Below are 19,415 nucleotides of genomic sequence, written 5' to 3' on the forward strand. Positions count from 1 at the left end.
AACATTGTTAATCAACTGTACTCCAGTATAAAATAAAAAGTTAATAAAAATAAATAAATAAATAAAAACAAAAATAATGAATTGTGACCAAGTTATCTAGGTTTGACCTAGAAATAAAAAGTGATTAAAAATTAGGAAATTTGTCTACATAATACAACATGTAAATAAAGTTAAAGAGAAAAATTCTTAGAAAAAGAAAAAGTTAAGAGGCTCCTGGACTTTTCATTATGTGAAACTACGTAGTATGTGCCTCCCTCTGGATTTTTTATTATGGGAATAAAGCAACCCCCTAATTACTTAAAAAATGTTTATGACTACACGTCAAAAGCATATTATTAGGAAAAAAGTCCACAGGGGAATTTGTATTAAAAAAAAGGTAGATGTGACAGAATATATAACTTTCAGTAATTTTTAAACCATGATTTAGGCTATTATAAAATATTAGTTGTGCATCTTCCCTATTAAACTACACACAATAGTTAAAACTTTAAACAAAATAATCTTAATAACTGAAATAAAATAAGTTCCAAATTCTCAAAAGGCAAATTTTTTGTATAGAATCAAAGATACAGAGCAGTGACTTATAATTTAGGTAAAGTTTAGATACTGCACTGGCACAACTTTAATTATTCTAAAATTCAGGATTAGTAGATGAAATACAAAAAGCAGGCCTTTTGGTAATCTGGTCCTTTGGCTAGAAGAGTATTTACATTTAATTTCTAAATTGGCCCAAATATAAGGTCATATTGATTGTAAAAGAGGCCTTCCCAATTTCCACAGAGATCAAAAACATCAAAATACACACCACACACACACATCACTTTGTAATTCTTGCTTAAAAAACAACACACCACCCTCAAAGGCACCTTCACAGCAAATGAGTAACACCTGTGGAAACCAGAGGGGGGAGCAGCCCTGGTTCTCTACTGCCTCTTTAAAAGCCACCGCTCACCTGCCAGTGGGTGGGGAAGGTGGGAGGGTATGAAACAAGGATGGGAGAAGGACTGAAAGAAGAGTTTATGTGCTGCTCTTTCTTGGAGGGGGATGGGAGGGAGAAGGAGAGAGGCAAAGAGGAAGGGAATGAGTAGGGGTTAAATTCACAGAGCAAGCCATGGAGTTTGATGGGAGAGAAACAGATATTGCTGACCCCTCTGCAATTCAAGGCCTGGAAACATTTCTAATATATTCAATAATCGAGTGTATTATATTATTATTATCATCATCCACAAAACAATGTTCCTATATTTGGGCCAATAAAATAGTTTGAGCAATCAAAATACAGCAAACATCACCGAAATGTAATACTTAGCACACACCAAAGTCATCAATGTATATGCAATGTACCCTTAACAAGAATGTCCTAGGCACATAATTTCATGAAGAGTTAGTGAATTCTCACATTAGGATTTCAAAAGTGTCAGAGTTTAAATTACTGCTTTTAAAGCTTAAACAAAACAAAAAATGCTTTCAGCTCCGCATTCCATGATATGATTCACATTTTTTGCTTTCAGAAAAACAAGAACAGCTAGCGTTTGGCTAGCCATCAAATAATACTGTGAAAAACTGAAAACCTGTGTTATTGTCACAATCAGGCCTGCAGACAGGCTCACCAAATCTTCTATGCCTTGTTTCACCCATCTGTCATTGCTACGTAATGCAACTTTATCAGTATAACCTATCAGAACTACAGACTTAAATATTCATATAATATACAGAGAAACCATAGGAAAATTTTTCATGAATTAGGTCATAATTTTATTTACTTGCATATTTTCCCCTTTTTCTTGGTCCTCCTTCCTGCCTCATCCTTCCAACCCGTGGAATGAAAAAGTGGGGGAAGGGCCTTCCTCAAATCATGATAACCTGCTCTGAAACAGAAACCAAGGTGGCTTTTCCATGGAAACTGATGTCATCCTCCACGAGGAGGGAAGGGAATCAGGAGTGACTCATGAAATCACTTGGCTCTGTCCCCTGCTACCTTCTCCACTCCCTTTTACTTACCACCCAGTTACTGCTCTTCTCCCTTTGCTATTACTGTCTCTTGGTTATATGAGGCTGAAGGTAGAGAACTGATGGCCCCTCAACGGATGGCAAGTCTTGGAGAGCAGAAGTCCACCCCAAACTTTCTTCTGCTGAACGAAGGGTGCTGAATCTCCAAATCCAAAAAGAAATCTTGACCGACTGTTCCCAGTTTGCCTGGGACTCTCCAAGTGTCAGAACCAAGAGTCCCACATACATCCCTCCAAACCCCTCAGCTGTGAGCAAACTGGGATGATGGGTCACCTTGGTGTGGCTGTACTTTTGTACGATCACCGTCACTTCCTAACTCTTGCCTTTTATCTCTCGCAAATATAAAGTTCTGCTTAAAACAAAAATCTCTTTGTTTTTTTTCTTTCTCTGAAAGAAGTCAGAATTACTAGACCCTGTGGAAAATGTACTTTTCTGTTGACAATTAAGTCCAAATGAGTCACTTTTCTTTAGCCACTAAAGCTGAGTAGAAATTCTCAAGGATTAAAGAAAGACATGTGTAGATAAGCTCCTGATTCATGCAAGATACTGCTTCAGAAGGGAATTTATGCAAGCAAGCCCAACAAAGCCAGTAAAATTGAACTGTTCTTAAAAATGGAATCTATACATTTTTTCCTCTAAATTTAGTCTCTTTGGCACTCTGCAGTGAAAACTAGGCACAGCTGGAATGTTTGGAGGGTGTTAAGTCCAGAGATTGAATCCAAAAAATTACATTAAAAAGAAGTAAGTGCCTTGAGGGAACAAATACGAGTTACCTCTGACAGCTCGCCAAGTAATTGCTATTAGGAAAATGGAGCAAATCACATCAAATGAGAAGATTTAACATAGGAGATGGAACTAGATAATATCAATTATACTTTACATCAAATATCAGAAACCGTGAGCAAATTAGTTTTTGACAGTAAGATTACCTCCCAACAAATCAACCAGGGAAGGAGCCTGTAAATATATAATTAATTTCCACCACTATCTAGCCATGGAAAACTAATTATATAGGCTCACACTACAGCATAAACCATGTACAGTATTTCAGTAGATATTTGTGTATGAGTATTGTGTTTTAAAAATATTAAGATAAAGGTTCATCTTATTCTTATAGCTTATAAAGAATTCAATTAGAGTACATTTAATGTAAGACTAACTCTTAAGCTGATTTACAAAAGGAAATATATATCATGGTGTGTTTTAGTGAACTTTAGTTGAACTTGTAAGCAGTTAAGCAAACAGAAAATTTTATGATTCTGTAATATGCCTTTTGGGCAGGAATTTATATATATATGGAAAGAGAGAGATAGTAGGTATTATTCAAATTATTGCAAGAAGTATTTGGAAAAATGTCAACACGTGAAGCAGAATAAAAAGTAACCATCCCTGTCTAAAGACCATGCCTCTAATTGATAGATGAATAGAGTGTTCTAAGATTAACTTAAAAAAATTTTTTAAGAACGGAATATCATCAGGAAGTTGGTCTGCTGGAATGAAAATAAAGACATCTTTAGTAAAACTGTCCTCTCTGTCCAGCAGTGTCTGAATATCTGGATTGAGCTTGAAAAACAGAGCATTCATAACAGGAGCTAAAATTAGTAGTGCTAGTGGTCTACTATTCACCTGAAGAAAACATTTCCACTTTTAACTTAGGGCTACTTTAACATGTATATAGAAAAATAATAAAATTTTATATCTAGACTGGATTGTGGAGATCATGAAACTTGGCCCCTTCCATTTCACAGCTCAGCAAATTGGAGCAGAGAAAATGAAAACGCTTTCTTTAAGGTCATACAGCTAGTCAGTGGCAGAGCTAGGACTAGAATCCTCATGCACCAGGACCTAGACTGGAGCTGTTTCCACAATATCATAATATCTCTTGCTCGGAAACAGAGCAGATGGGGAAACTCTGTGTTGAATTTACAGGACCATAATGACCAGACATTTAAAATTATTTGCATCTTGTAGAGTAAGCATATCTATAATAATAATAAGCACGTGGACTTCATAATTAATAATAAATAAAAGAGTTCTTTAGTCAAACCTCTGAAGATACTGGAAATAATATAAGGGCAGGGATTGGTTTCTGCTCTTGGTGTTCGACATGGGAATCTACGTTGGCAAAAGGGTGATTCTGGTAGATGAACAGTCAAAGTGCTAGAGGTCAGGGAATCAAGTCAAAAGACATATCAGGAAACTTTATGTGGCAGGTAGTTTCCAGGTGGGCAGGAAGTACCCTGGATGTCCATGTGTTGCCCAGCAAAAGTACTCTAAAGTCCTGGAATGTTCTATAACAGAATCTTCATCAAAAGATATGTCATTTATCTTCATTTCTCCGTAATCTCTCATAAACATTTGCTTCCTTGTCCCTGTGGTTTCAACCCATCTATTTTTTTTATGTTCCACATCTTTCGAAAATTCTTTATTACCTCCCTCCCCTTCATTTTTAAAACTTTGCTGAAACCCTGGTGAAAAACACTTTCGGTGGGAATGGTAGTCTTTACTGAGCTGTAAAAAATCACTCCAAATGTGAGGATATTAAATAGCCTGGACTCGCAGGGACAGCGGGTGGCAACTCAACACCTATCGACGGCTGGTGCCAGGTATGATCATCCCTGCCAACAGAGAAAATCTCTAACCAACAGTGTGTGAACTGCAGGCAAGGGCTGCTCTTGTGCCCTTCCCCCAGCAACTGCCAGTATTTCTACATATTTATTTACAGGAGATGTAAGTATGAATCTAACATCCTAAGTCTGTGGCTTTTTAAAATTCGGTGACTTGTAGATGCTACGTGGAAATCATTCACATCTAATTCCCTTATGCCCACCATTCCAAAAAAGCCTACTTTCTAAGTGAATTACATAGTTTGGGTTATTTTCTTAAATGATTAAAAAATGAAAGAATTAATGAAACCCAAGTGATGGAGGCATAAAGCAAAAACCCAATTCCAAGGGTGATGACTGATCAGATCAACTTTGATCACAGTACAGTGCAAGGTAAACCTATTCTGAGAAAGTGTCACTTTAAGCATTCATACAGTGAAAAACTATATGTCTGTACAAAATGGGATATCAGTCTTTTTTTTTTTTTTTTTTGAGAGTTATGTTTTATTCAGCAGGAATTTTTAGGACTTCAAGCCTGGGAGGCAGCATCTCAAGTAACCCTAAGAGAACTGCTCGTGGGAGGCAAGTGGGGAAGCCAGGTTATATAGAAGTTTTGTAACAAAGGGCAGGCAGTTGGGAACATCAAAAGATTATTGTAAACTAAAGAAAACCAGATATTCCAAGTTAAGGAATTTAGCGCCTCTTTTCTAAGCATTATTCTTCATGACAGTCGAGCATATCAGAGCATAGGTTCTGATTCCAGAGTCCTGGGACCCCACTCTGGCTTCATGCGGCCATGTGACTGTGGGCAAGGTACTTCTCTGTACCTAACTTTCGTCATATATAAAACGTGCCTACTTCACAAGGTTGTTGTAGGAATTAAAATATACTGGTATTTGTGAAGTCCTTAAAGGACGTGGCATAGAGTCTGAGCATCTTTCTGTAGTACAGTACAGGGATACAAAATGTTTTTGTGAGAAGTTTCTTTAAACTTCTGTAAAATTTTGATGTCATTGGATGGACGAGACAGGGCAAAAAGTGTCAGCCACTTCTGAGCAGACAGAGGGTCACTGCTCCTGATACACAAACACAAAGGGAGGGGCAAAGCCAGGGCAGATGGCCTGGATATTTGATTCTGGGAGGCAGGCTATAATGGAGGAACTGCTCAGTCCTAGGATTTCTGTCTTTCTTTTCAAGTGGGAGATGCTGGCACTCAATAAATATTTGTGGGGTGAATGAATGAAAAGGTAAATAAGACATAGAATTGCTTTTGATATGTTTGTAATCCAGTGGAGTTCTATGAGATTAGGGTGTTAGGATTAGCTGAATCTATAGGAATATGGTGGTACCTTTACTGTCATTCTGAAATAAGCCGCAGGATTTTTCTTTAGATATTTTAGATAAAAGTGTCTGGTAACGCTGTTGTAGAGATATAAAATAATTGGCATATATTTCTGAGAGTGATTTTTTTTCATCTTATTCTATCTAGTCATTTTTTTCTGGGTGTGTTATAAATGCTTTGAGAATAGGAATCCTTTTAGAGTCATATTTATGCCAGATAACAGATAGCAGATTCTCAACCTTGCTTATTAAAATTTTACAAGATTTCGGTGGTTTTGTCGGGCTGAGACCAAATATTTCAGGAGATGTTAAAAAGTAGATTGTTTTTAATACCTTTTAAAAGTAGAGCTTTCAACCTAAACACACACACACACACACACACACACACACACACACACACACACAGCTTCTATACACATTTCTACGTATATCACTGCATTTAGAGCTGTATCCAGAAAATTTCAGCAGACAGTCAGATAGTGTTGAAACGTTTAAAAGGAAACAGCCCGAACAAGCAATCCCTACAAGCTTCTATTTACATAAAGTAGCCAAACAAACTCCTGAAACTTGTGAGCACTTAAAAAATTTCTTGGTTTTGCCAAAGTTGACAAAAATATAAGCTGAGGCTCTGTTCAAGAAAGGAGAAATAATTTTATGTTCTCAAAAAGTACTCTACCTATGATATGTATTAATAGTTTGGGTTCAGCTTTACACAGAAGCAACCTTTAAACAGAGTAGTCAACTTATGGCCCAAGCCGGGAATCTAAATTGAAGAAAAAAACAAGACTGAACAGTAAACAGGAAAGGTAAGAGAGGTTAAATTCCCTAGGAAACCTCAGGTGGGGAGAATACTTAGAATTCACGTTAGTAGTTGCAAGTTTTAGGGTATCTTATTTTATGGGAGTTTGCCATTCCTAGCAACCATGCACACAAATAAAAACAAATTTGGCTAAGTGTTTCTAACATTTTATATATAAAATCTGGGCTTCTGCTCACATACAACAACTAGGGATATCCTTTGTAAATAGTGCTTCTTACTGTTTATCATGAGTTAAATATTAAAAACAGTTCAGGGGCTTCCCTAGTGGCGCAGTGGTTAAGAATCTGCCTGCCGATGCAGGGGACGTGGGTTCGTGCCCCGGTCCGGGAAGATCCCACATGCCGCGGAGCGGCTGGGCCCGTGAGCCATGGCCGCGGGCCCGCGCGTCCAGAGCCTGTGCTCTGCAACGGGAGAGGCCACAACAGTGAGAGGCCCGCGACCGCAAAAAAAAAAAAACAAAAAAAAAACCAGTTCATATAGCTCAAAGGGTATGCACTCCATCACTGGTTTAGGAATACACTCTTTAACACTGCTTAAGGCATTCAGTGAAAACCTCTATAGGAAAGAACACAAAGAATTGGTATTTACAAACCAGACAGAAGCCTATATTATGTCAGGTAACCACATCACAAAAATCAGAAAAGATAGAACTTAGGAAAGAAAAAGGTATTAAGTCTAAGTTAGAAAATTCACTTCAAAAATCCATGGGAAATGGAGTAGACCATACCTTGAATAACTCAAACTCCTTCTTTGGCATCAATAGCTAATGACAAATGATGAACATAACATAAGTACATAATATATATGCACATCAGGCCAGCCCAAACATAAGCACAGCAAACAGAATTCCCACTGCCACCGCTTTAAGTTATCAAGATCTATAAACTGTACATCTATCCTTTATTTTACATGTTTCCTTGATTCTCGAATTCTCATAAGGCCAGAAGTCTCTCTGGATAAGTGCAGGGCCTGCGCTGGGCTTGAATGCCATGAGGAGGCAGAAATCCGTACAGAATGGTCATAGCAGCACGTGACCACAGCTCTAGGTTTGGACAGTCTGCATTTTACTTAGCCTAGGCATGAAATTTCACTATTTCACTGCATATTCTATGCAGTTTCAGCTTCTGCGCAAATTTATGACATCATTATGGGGTCAGATGTGATCTTTTGCTCAAGATTCTGAAAATGAAAAGAATTTTCCTGGGGGCATGAGAAAGTAGCTACCACAGGTTCAGAGGCTAAGCATGGGACAGTCCATCCATTCCGTTTCTGCCGGCAGGTGTGATTCTAGAGATCCTGTCACAGATTCAAAAGCACATGGCGGCGGCCCTGGTCTCTTGTGATTACCACATCTGAAGAAAGATAATGGCGCTGAAACTTGGGTGGAGGGTCTACCATGTGAAGGCAGTTTTTAAAAAAGGATTAGGATTCGGTAGTTGGAAAGTTGAAAGCAAACAGGCTATAATCAAAGTCTACATAGAGGATGAGAGCAAAGGCTGGTGAAGATGAACTGGTAGACACTCCAGCCACTGTCTCAGGGCCATTCTCTATCAGGCCCCTTGGGTAGGAGGGCTCTGGGTAAGAGTAAAGAGGCAGAAATACTATTTCTCCAAATGTCAAAAATATTATAGGGTAGAAAAAAATAGCATTCAGAGGAACAGTCACTGAGATAAACATTTTGAGCAATTTCCTGAAGAAGTCAATCAGAAAAACATATGTATAATTCTTCCTTATGTCCCTAGCCACTGTCCCCCTGTTGCCTTAGGAAAAAGGTATAAATTATACAGTCAATTAAATCTCAAAATGACTAATACATAAAAAGTGTTCAAGCCCTGTTTAGGAAAGATGAACTTGAAAATTCGAAAAACTTAAATTTTGCTCAAAAATTGTAATTACCTGTATGGTATGCGTGTAAGGTGGATCCGCACGCCCCAGTCCAGACTCTGGAGGTCTCACGATATCCAAAATGTTGTTTGGCACAAATCCAGAATCTCCACTTGCATTTAGAACTTTCCACCATTGCTTCCTATCATCAAGGATCTGTCATCATGCAAGAAAATAAAGGCGGCATTTGTGTACCCAAACCGAACCACGAAGGAAGTTCGATTTTTATTCTTTGACCAAGAAAATGTTTTCACTTTTAATACGCTGACTCAGCATCAACATACTGTGGGTTAAATGACTGTCAGGAATTACACTAAGAATTACAATTACTAGTATAGAACAGCTTTGGTACCACTCTACCCAAGGTCCATATTACCTCCCAAGAATGCTTAGCCATTTGCGGTATTTGAAGTACTTAAGATGAGTTACTCGGAAAAGGTCTATTGTCTCCATCCTTAGAATAGAGAGGAAAGGTATAAAAACATTTTTTCTTTTACTATTGTAACTATGCCATATTATATATTAAAGAAGATGAAGTCTCAGTTATAACTGAAGAAAGAAATTTGAGAGTCATGGGAGATTATTCCCAAAACCATTAGCACACTCACTGCTGGTTACATTTGTGCAAGGGTCCTAAAATAGGAAGGAGGAAATGTTTTCTCTTATTAAAATACTATGGTGCATCTACATCTGAAGAGATGACCAGCCTTGATTCCAGAATGAATAAAGGCCAGAAGGAGGAAGAGAGCAAAGTAAGCCAAGAAATCCAACCCCCCCCCACAAAGAAACAAAAAACAGATAAAGGAGCTACCCTGCCTAAACAGATATAGGTATCTATAATATGCTGTGTATCCTTGGTAAAACAAACTAACACTGAAGAATAATTTCTTGACCTCAGCATTTCTTTGAGGAAGGTTTAGATATATACCAGAAAAGGAATACAATAAATCCACTTTATTAAGAGTATAAAAAAGGTAAAATTCTATTACCTCTAAGATATCATCCTTTTGAACTGAGAGCTCACTGTTGTTCCTTGCCACAAAGTCATACCTGGATTTGGCATATTTCTTGGGTTGTGGATCATAATTTCTACAAAAAGAAAGAAAAAAGATAATCACTCTGCTAGCTTTTCCTAAAGGCTGAAAGCAGAAGTGAAACACTAAGGCAAGCCAGTGCCTACCAGAAACCATTTGGACAAGTTGTTTAGATAGTGGTTAATTTTATTATATTTTATAGAGTATGAGAATATGAGTACTTGATTTGATTATATTTTGGAGATTTTACCATTAAAATGAACAAACTATGGCTAGGGTAAAAATAAATAATGCAAAATTACAAAGCTAGTTAGTGCCAAGCCAAATCTAGAATGCAAATCTATGAATTCTTTGTCTGTTAAATCTAATATCCAAAAGACTGGATACTGCCTTGTTAGCCAGCATTTCTACCATGAAAGAACCAGGGTAATGGTCGATGTTACCATGTTTCATAAAATTAAGGGAGACTAAATATAATGTCCAAAGTGGTAATTTAAATTATATGTTGATTTCACTAATTCAAGCAATGTCTTCAATTCATTAACCAAATATATATGAAAAAATTATGACTAAGTGTCAATATTCAGGAAAGCCCTGTCCAGTTATCCAAATTGCAAAGGAAGGTATGGGTTAAGTAATAACACTTCTTAGTTAATTTGTTAATGGGTTAAGCAGTATTTTTTTAAAAAAGAAAACTTTAAAAATAAACTACTTCTTCTTTTTTTTTTTTTTTTTTTGCGGCACGCGGGCCTCTCACTGCTGTGGCCTCTCCCGTTGCGGAGCACAGGCTCTGGACGCGCAGGCTCAGCGGCCATGGCTCACGGGCCCAGCCACTCCGCGGCATGTGGGATCTTCCCAAACCAGGGCACGAACCCGTGTCCCCTGCATCAGCAGGTGGACTCTCAACCACCGCGCCACCAGGGAAGCCCCAAAATACTTCTTTTAATCATTAAATGGCCATTAATAGATTTAACAACATAATTTTAAAATACTTTTATATAATATAATAAAACCTGGTATATCAACAACGTAATAATATTCTCTTCGTTTCAATAATGAAGTAATAACTTTAATTATTTTTTAACTAATTTTACTCCCTAATCTTCTCCTCCATTTACATCCCCACATTTCCTTTGTAAGAGAAAAAGCAGGAAGGCACTAATGATGTTTGGTCATCCTTCCTCTGTCAAGTGGCCATTCTGCTTGCTGCCCACCAAGATTGTCTGGAATACTGAGTCACAGCGGGGCCTGCAGGACAGCTGTGGGCACAGTATATCTTGTCATCATAGGTAATCTGCTACCTATTGGATAGTAACTCCAGGAGAAGAGAAACAGGAACAAAGGAAAATCATAGCCTGTAAACCATATAGGCAATTTTTGGTATATTAAAAAACTAAGAAAATGTGGAAAAAGTGAAATTATGGCCAAATAATTATTATATATTATTAATAATAATAAATTTTAAACTGTGTTCCATGGACTTCCTACCCCTATCTCTAGTTTTATATGATCACGTTCCATTAAAATTTCATTTGAGGGGGAAACGTGTTTCGATCACTCCAAAGGTTAGCAAAACAGTAGTAACTTCAGTTTTCTATCTTTCTCTCCTCCCTCATGTTCTTCTCTCCAAATCACTGCTGATAACAGAGAGTTGAATGTACTGTTTAGCAAAGGGAAGAATAACTCTCTGCCACTGTGTATATCAATCAGTGCGTTGGTTAAAAGAAAAGTTGACTGTAGTTCTCGTTGAAGTCTTTGCTATCTTGCATGTCTCAGAAGTGACTGCCTAGCATGCACTTGCAAAGTGCTTTAGAATTTACAAATATTTATGGTTTATAGTTTCTTGCCCTCTATAGATTAAATGTGGGTGTGACACTGACCATAGTTATCAATCTGAAAATCACACTCTGTAATTTTTCAGATGTACCAAAGTTTCTTAAGAGATCTAGAATATATCAAAATGCATGGTCTCCATTTCTGATTTGGAGTTACAGATACCCAGCTGATACAGAGTCGACACAGAGATGGCAATAATCTGAGACTTCTCTAAAACATGAACTGCTTTTGAATAGCAGTGAACTATAATCCATCAAAGGTGAGGGTGCTAAATTCAATAGGCGGTTTCCCTAAATGACACTGTAATTTCACTGAAGAGTGAATATACTTCATATGGTATTTAATGCATTCCTGGCATGTAATAGAGTTTAAGATGAATAATAATTACTGTAAAAACAAATTCCAAACCTCTGTATTACGTATCAGACCAGAACTTTCAGACAGTTTTTTCAATAATTATGACAAATTTTCTTAGCAACATCAATGATCCAGCTGTCTATTAAACTATCCAGCTCCTATTATAATAGCCTAGGGGAGAAATTGGACCCATAAAGGCAACTGAGATATACAATTTACTCCTTTTAAAAAAATTATTTCTCTGGCTAAATATTGACAGTCTTAAGATCTATATACTTGAATAGCCCTTCATGGAATTTCCTTCACTAATCTGAAATAATTTCTAGAATACTGACAGCTAAGACAGAAAAAAAAAGGAAAAAGAAAGTACTAGGATGAAGAACAAGTTTCTCAAGAAGAATTGCCATGAAATAATTTTTAAACTTCAAAACTGATTTTCACCTGTATCTCCTAAAAATTGAATCTACAATTCAAACTTCTTTGATATGTTGGCATTTTCAAAATGTATTATTCATTGACGACTTTTCTTTGTACTGAATTTAATACGTTACTGGTGCCCTTAGAATAATAACTGTATCATTTCCACATCATTTTACTTAAGTATTACCTCTGTTATCATCCCTGACAAAAAACCAAAATTTTAAATCCCACCTTCTTTAGATTCTATTAAGAAAAGAATATACTGAAGAGAAATTAAGGGCATGTAACACTCACAGTAAGACAGGCTTTGAGGTAGGAAAGTACCTCAAAGTGGGGTAGGACAAGCTCTCTACCCCACTTCATCTTAATGATCATTCTCCCATATCCGTGTTATCAATATTTCACCTTTTTTCTTTCTCTTATGTGTATGGGTTGGCCTCTATGTAAACCTTACATGCAGTTTACACTGCAAACAAGATTGAAAAAGTGACCCTATTTCAATTCAATTTATTTCTTCCCCATCTCAATTCTCCATTTTTGCCTATATTGAATTTTTGGAGAGAGAAAAATATGGGAAAATAAATGAAATGTAAACCTGGAAAGTGAATATAAAAAATGAAATGGTAAAAATGGCAAATAAGGCATTGATTCTGTTTAAATATTCAGTTTATACTTAGTTTAAATACTTCTATCTAAAGGAAGGTTTGTTTGTTTTTATTGGGGGAGATAAAGATGGAAATTATTTCCTTTAAAAGTTACAGAGCTGGAAAGATCCTTAGAGACCATCTGGTACAAACTAGAGAGTTTCAAAACAATTCTTCTTCTTAATTCACAGATTCTGTCAGAGGCATCTTTTAAAAAATGGAAAGTTATCCAATGGCATTTGCACTAAGTTAGAATTATAGACTGGAGACTTTGCTCATCAAAGCCAGCTCTATAAAGGAACAACTGAAATTTTAACAAACAATTAATAGATGGAAAGCTCAAAGAAGCAGTGAACAGTGCAGAACTGTTTGCACTAAACCAGAGATAATCGTCCACAGCTCTCCAAATGATGCCCATGAAATGTTACCTATCTACATGGCGTTGAGGAGTTGGCTTAAAAGCAACAGCAGCTTCCCCTTGGTCCAGATGGGGCCCTCTTCCATAAATGTTATTGAATACTGTGTACCCATCAGCTGGAGGATACTCTGATACACTGGAGTGCTGAAAGACAGAGGAGGAAAGATTAAAGAATCACCAATACTATTTGAATGAGCACTGACGTCAGTTAACAAGAACCCTCCACTACATTGTGGTCAGTTTCATTTTCAAGTGATTGACTATTATATGTTAATAAATTATGAAATGAGGGTTTTTGCCCAAGACCTAATTATAATAAGAAAAGTAATTAGTGCAAAGACTAAATCTTAATTCAGGAAATACCCAATGCTTTTATTGTATAAAAGCAATAAATTCTTTCCTCTGGAATTTCAGTAATAGGTGATTTTGGTATTAGGCAGACTTTAACAGCTTGTATAAAATAAAACTGGTTTAAAAACAGCAACAATGAAACCCTTAACTTTTGCTTTCTATGTTTAAGAAACAGACCTTTACCACCCTAGCAAAGTAAATACTATCACATGAAAATCATCTGAATTCTATGTGTTAAAATTATACCACCCTCTCTCATTATTCTCATTTTTTTAAATGTACATGGACACTATTTTTTTTTTTTTAAATGGCAGCACTATTATCGGATTTACTGTTAAGGAAAACACAGAAACGCAAAAACACATTGATCCTGAGAGTCAACAGTCCAGGATAAGACAAAGCTGGAGCCACTTCTTTTTGCAGTTAACACAACGCAGACATGAGCCTAACGGGCTACCGGGAGGGAGAACCGAAATCTACGGGTCCCATTAAGCAGCATGGCTTTAAAGCTATGGGGCAAAAACAAAGAAACAAACCAAAAAAGTTCATCTATGAATTTTGTATTGTTTCCTTATGTAAAATGAAGTATGGTGGATGCACAACAGACCCTAAAGCGTTGGAATTTCAATTGTTTATGGATTCACTGGGACAGAATATTTGAAATTGGGAATGTTTTAGAAAAGTTCTGAATGCACATTTACTGTAGTTAATTCAAATGACAAAGTTGGCAGGAGTAGGGCTGAGTTCATCCACAGACAGTGTAGGTGAGGTGTCTCCAATGGACTGCTATTGATGTCAAAGTACCCGCATTATATTACTCCTGTGGAATATATATCAGGATACTGCACTTAACGTACAAATACAGATAAACAACTTTTACCATTTCAATACCTTAGCTTAAACCAGGAACAAAGTGAAAAGGCAATCTATAGCATGGGAGAAATCATATACCTGATCATATATCTGATAAGAGGTTAATATCCAAAATAGATAAAGAACACATACAACTCAATAGCAAAAAGCAAATAATCCAGTTAAGAAATGGGCAGAGGAACTAAAAAGACATTTTTCCAAAGACATACAAATGGTCAACAGGTATATGTAAGGGTGCTTAGCATGACTAATCATCAGGGAAATGCAAATCAAAACCACACTGAGATACCACCTCATACCTGATAATAGCTATTGTCGAAAAGACAAGAGAGAACAAACATTGACAAGGATGTGGAGAAAAGGGAACCCCTGTGCCCTGTTGGTGGGAATGTAAATTGGTGAAGCCATATGAAAACAGTATGGAAGTTTCTCAAAAAATTAAAAATAGAACTACCATATGATTCAGCAGTCCCACTACTGGGTATAATACTGAAGAAAATGAAACTAGGATCTCAAAGAGAATTCTGAACCCCCAGGTTCACTACAGCATTATTCACAATAGCCAAGATATGGAAACAACTTAAGGGTCCATCACAGATGAGTGGATAAGTAAGATGTGGTATGTATGTATATACAATGGAATATTATTCAGCCATGAGAAGGAAGAAAATCCTGCAATTTATGATAACATGGATAAACCTTGAGGACATTATACTAAGTGAAATAAGAAAGACAAACACCACATGATATCACTTATATGTGGAATGTAAAAAAAAAGAGTCAAGCTCATAGAAACAGAGAGTAGAAAAGTGGTTGCCAGAGCTGGGGGTGGGGGACAGAGGGAGAGGTTGGTAAAAGGGTACAAACTTTCAGCTATAAATGAATAAGGTCTAAGGATCTAATAAAAATGTGGTGACTATAGTTGATGACACTGTATTATATAATTAAAATTTTTGAAGAGAGTGGAACTTAAATGTTCTCAACAACAACAGATAAATATGTGAGGAGATGGATGTGTTATTTAGCTAGATGGGGGGGAGTCCTCTCACAGTGTACACATATATCAAATCATTATGACGCACACTTTAAATATCTTATATTTTTATTTGTCAATTACACCTCCATAAAGCTGGAATTAAAAAATAAAATAAAGAACAAATGGCTTAATTAATTCAGTTTAGCACTTCCCTACATGATCAGGCCATTTTTTTTGTTGTTGTTAAATGCTGTTATAAAAGGGAGGAGTTGAGGAAACAGAATCACCCACACCTTCTGCCTGGCTCTGAACATAACAGTGAGGTTGGACAGTATAAAGTCACTGGGTCCTGAGAGTGACTGGGAATATGAGAAGGGAGGAGAGAAATGATGACAAGTGACTAACTGTGATGACTACACAACACTGCTCAGGGCGGCTGCTGCTTCAGAGGAAGGAAAGAAGCTGAGTACTGCCACCCATATTTGTCATGCCTTGTCACCTATGCCACCAGATCCTGAATCACCCAAGTCTTGTTCTGAATGCATTTATTATAGGTGCAATAAAGTATAATAAAATCTCTCTTCTGGGGACGATTGCATGTTATACATGTTTAAGTCACCATTACTTTGGTCTCTTTTCCAACAAAATCTTAAGATATAAAATCCCATAGAACTGCTAGCAGGTGCTTTTCAATTCATTTTTTTCAAACCTCTGAATAAGTGCTTAAGCCATAAAATGGACAATAGTTTACAACAGGAAAATGATAACTCATTACGAGGAAGAATTCTCAATAATTCTTCTTTGAAAGTTACTTATTCTCTGAGAGTAGACAAACTTTTATACTGGAAGCCAGAACACATTACTCTCTCTTTAAATAAACAAATTGAAAAAGAACTCACAAAAGTGAATTTCTGAGGCATGCATTATAAAGTGGATATATTTTCTTATTTAAGACATGAGGACTGTAAACTAGAAATTTCTATGATTTGAAAATACTCAGCTGTAACTATGGCAACAGCAAGTGTATCATAATTTCACGTTTGATTACATTTTTTTACTCTAGAAAAGTTTCCCTTTATGAGGAAGGAAAATTCATTGTGATGAGGTCTGAACTATAAAATACAGCTAGGGACATATGTCTGCTAACCTGCACCCAGAACTGTGAGGTCACCTTCTTAATCACTCAGTTAGAGGGAAGGGCAGTTACAGAATCCACCGGTACCATTATATGCAGCCAGAGGAAAAAATAATTACAGTAGAAAAATATTACTTTCAGAGAAGTATATTTGCTTTATTTTTAAAGTTTCAGAATTTAAGCAATCTTCTATAATACTATGGCTATTGTCGAAAGAAACGATTTTAAGAAATTTAATTTATATAAATGTTTCTCCCTAAAAGTCAGGATATACTCTAGTTTCCTAATTCATTCCTTGATATCATATTTGCCACATTGTAAATACCCACAGGGATCGGAGAAGATTAATCTAAGGAATTAAATAAAGGAAATGAACAGGACTTCAAGGAGGACCTAGTCATTAATTTTCTGTTGCTTCTTCAAACTAGACCTCATTCATCTAACTCCTTGGGTTGTGATCGTCCGCTCAGTTTGGTTCAGCTTTAGGTAGTGTTTAATTTTCTTTTCTGTCAGAACAAGAATTGTCATAGAAAAATCATTTTTAAGGAATGTGAAGAGATAATCATACCCAATTTCAATCCCTCAATTTGCTCCCCCAATAAATCATCATCTAAAGCTTACTAAAGATCATAAAAGATACACTATATTTTATGATCTCCTCAGGATGTAATAGTGTTATAAGTCATCATTTGGACCTGGGACTGGAGTCCAGGAGGAGCTTTGGCCTTCTAGCCAGGCTGACAGGACTTCGGGAGGTTTAGAATGAGGCCAAAAAATAAAAGAAAGAAATGGGACATTCAGGAAAGAGCTGCTTGGGAGGGGCTTAAAGGTCCTGGGTCAAGGAACTGTCTTGAGGGTCTGATGACAGGAGAGGAAAATAGAAAGAACAGACCAAGCAGCAGTGGGGCAATTCCCTGATAAGCAGGGAAAGTACACAGTCCAAAGGACGGGATCACCAGGGCTCAAGGAGGAGAGCTGGCACGCTGTGAGGTGTGATACGGGCTGGGTTTGGGCTTCACAGGGAAACAGAGCAACTGTCACCATGACAAAGAGGTGAGAGGTACCTAAGAGCAGCAGGACATCTAGTCATTGATTTGAGAACAATCTTCAGATCAGTAAAGGGAGAACTCACAATCAGAATTACAAGAGAACACACAGATTACTGCACTTCCCACAAAAGATGATATTGAAAGACTACCTCCGTGGATAATCTTTTTGTTTCTTGCTTGCGATGCTGTTCTGCTGCGTTTGCCACGGACTCAGTCAGTTGATAGAGATCCGGCTCCACCGATGTTCCCATGAAGTTCAGCATCGGGGGCTCCCAACCACTGCGGAACCGTGGGACATAGGGTGGGATAAACTGTTCTTTTGGCCACTCTGCTCTGCAGAAGGACATTAAGACATACGAACAGCAAAATTAAGAAACACCTCCATGCTCAAAAGGATCTTCAGTAAGGCTAGCCACAAAAAAACAAAAACAAATAAAAACAAAAACAATTCACACGTAGTCTGCCCTCTTTCTATCCAAACAGAGAAAGTAAACATGTTTATGTTAGTATTTGATGCTGATACAATGAAAGGAAGTCTGAATTCTACTTTATGATCTGCTTTCGCTACACTGCCTCAATTATCCATTAATTCAACCTTTTAACATAAATATACATCTTTGACAATTTGAGAAAGGAATGTGAAGCTAGAAGTCTGGTGAGAACTTAGGACATAAGCTTCTCTAAGCATCAAATCGTTTCTGATCCTCGTCTTTCCCTTCACTCCCCTCCCATCATCATGAAGCCTCCTGATACGAGATGTATTTTTCAAAAGACAAACAGCAGACAATATCCTTAAGGCTCATGATCTTTTAAGTTATGAAGTCTCCTAAAATGAAGCACATTACTGATTTTATAAATTGAATGGATCAGCTAGGTTTTCATCAGTAAAATCAAGTTAGTACTAATCTGTAATATAATCATGACCCATTCATTATTTAGTAACTCTGAGACTTATTCCTATAAGCTCCTAATCACTCATGAACCACAAAAATAACTGGGAGAGACATTATTAAATTCTGCTAAAATATGTTGTTTTATCTTTCACACATGATTTAATTCTTCAGGTTATACTTCTACTGTGATGAAATGATTCTGGTTATTATGTTCCTTTAGGATTCTTTTTTATCTTTATGAGTTTTTAAGTTGGTATATTCACTTCCTAATACTCTAAATAATTAGGATCTGAAATGACCATTTTCTCATGTCAAGGGCTAACAATATGAGTTCCTTTTGATGTAGGTTTCCTAATAGTCATTAATTTTCTCATTTTGAGGTGGGACCCAAGACAAAGAAATTAAAAACCCTCAACTATTTTAGTACTATGAGATCTGATAAATTTAATAGGGTTTATGGGAAAATTTATGGGAAAAAAAACAGGGTTTATGGGAAAAAAATGAAAAGATCCCTACCTAGGCTTACCATAAAAGCATAACCTACATAAATCTAATAGATTAAGAAATCTATTTAACCAGTTTTTTCATAGTATGATATATAAATGATACAATATGCTACATTCATATATAAAGAATATGCAGAAATAAATTTAGATAACATTTTCAATCAAAAAAGCAACAACTGCAGTGCCCTTAAAGAATCTTCTGTTTGGTAAACCACTCCATGTGTAAACCATATTCCCACACAAGCAGGTGCCAAAGTCCAAA

General features: G+C 36.7%; 1 protein-coding gene across 10 annotated transcripts in view; it reads right to left on the bottom strand.

Moving 5' to 3' along the window:
* The window catches only part of EPS8 (EGFR pathway substrate 8, signaling adaptor), a 191,422-nt gene that overhangs the window by 17,464 nt on the left and 154,543 nt on the right, over window positions 1-19,415 (bottom strand). For all 10 annotated transcript variants that reach the window (XM_067695779.1, XM_067695780.1, XM_067695789.1 and 7 more), the window contains 4 exons: window positions 17,904-18,087; window positions 13,381-13,514; window positions 9,651-9,750; window positions 8,674-8,817 (listed from right to left, as the gene is read on the bottom strand). In XM_067695779.1, the coding sequence (XP_067551880.1) occupies window positions 8,674-8,817; window positions 9,651-9,750; window positions 13,381-13,514; window positions 17,904-18,087 (562 nt within the window). The remainder of the gene's footprint in view (window positions 1-8,673; window positions 8,818-9,650; window positions 9,751-13,380; window positions 13,515-17,903; window positions 18,088-19,415) is intronic.

The sequence above is a fragment of the Pseudorca crassidens genome, chromosome 11, assembly GCF_039906515.1.
Source record: "Pseudorca crassidens isolate mPseCra1 chromosome 11, mPseCra1.hap1, whole genome shotgun sequence".
NCBI classification, from domain to species: Eukaryota; Metazoa; Chordata; class Mammalia; order Artiodactyla; family Delphinidae; genus Pseudorca; species Pseudorca crassidens.